Source organism: Camelina sativa, unplaced genomic scaffold (assembly GCF_000633955.1).
Source record: "Camelina sativa cultivar DH55 unplaced genomic scaffold, Cs unpScaffold03487, whole genome shotgun sequence".
Classification (NCBI taxonomy): Eukaryota; Viridiplantae; Streptophyta; class Magnoliopsida; order Brassicales; family Brassicaceae; genus Camelina; species Camelina sativa.
In genome coordinates, this window is record NW_010924588.1 from 1 (window position 1) to 794 (window position 794).

At 45.0% G+C, this 794-nt stretch overlaps 1 protein-coding gene across 1 annotated transcript; it reads left to right on the plus strand.

Moving 5' to 3' along the window:
* Positions 1–3: 3 nt before the first annotated feature.
* LOC104774543 (probable helicase MAGATAMA 3) lies at positions 4–789 on the plus strand (the record flags this gene model as incomplete). Its single annotated transcript, XM_010499115.1, has 1 exon — positions 4–789. A coding segment is annotated over one exon (786 nt), but the record flags the coding sequence as incomplete, so codon positions are not given.
* Between the last annotated feature and the right edge of the window lie 5 nt (positions 790–794).

The window sequence follows — 794 nt, forward strand, 5'->3', positions numbered from 1 at the left end:
CGAGAAACGCAGCTATCTCAAGATATTGCTGGACTTAAAAGGGAACTTACTGCTGCAGCCTTCGCTAACCGTTCTCAGGGATCCGTTGGCGTTGACCCTGATGTTCTTATGGTTAGGGACCAGACAAGAGATGCATTGTTACAGCGCCTTTCTGCTGTTGTTGAAGCCAGAGATAAAGATCTTGTTGAAATGTCTCGCCTTCTCATTGTCGAGGGAAAGTTTCGCGCTGGTGGTAATAACTTTAATCTTGAAGAAGCTCGTGCAAGTCTTGAGGCAAGTTTCGCGAACGAGGCTGAAATTGTTTTTACAACTGTATCAAGCAGTGGTCGTAAACTGTTTTCTCGTCTTACGCATGGCTTCGATATGGTGGTCATCGATGAGGCTGCCCAAGCTAGTGAGGTTGGAGTTCTTCCTCCCCTTGCTCTTGGTGCTGCACGATGTGTACTTGTGGGTGATCCTCAACAGCTTCCTGCTACAGTTATTAGCAAAGCCGCTGGAACCCTTTTATACAGTAGAAGTCTCTTTGAAAGGTTTCAGTTAGCAGGTTGTCCAACTTTGTTGTTAACAGTTCAATATAGGATGCATCCTCAAATACGTGATTTCCCTTCAAGATATTTCTACCAAGGACGCCTCACAGACAGTGAAAGTGTTTCCGCTGCTCCTGACGAGATTTATTACAAAGATTCTGTCCTTAAGCCTTACCTTTTCTTTGATATCAGTCATGGGCGGGAATCCCATAGAGGTGGATCAGTATCTTATGAGAACATTGATGAAGCTCGCTTTTGTGTTGGGGT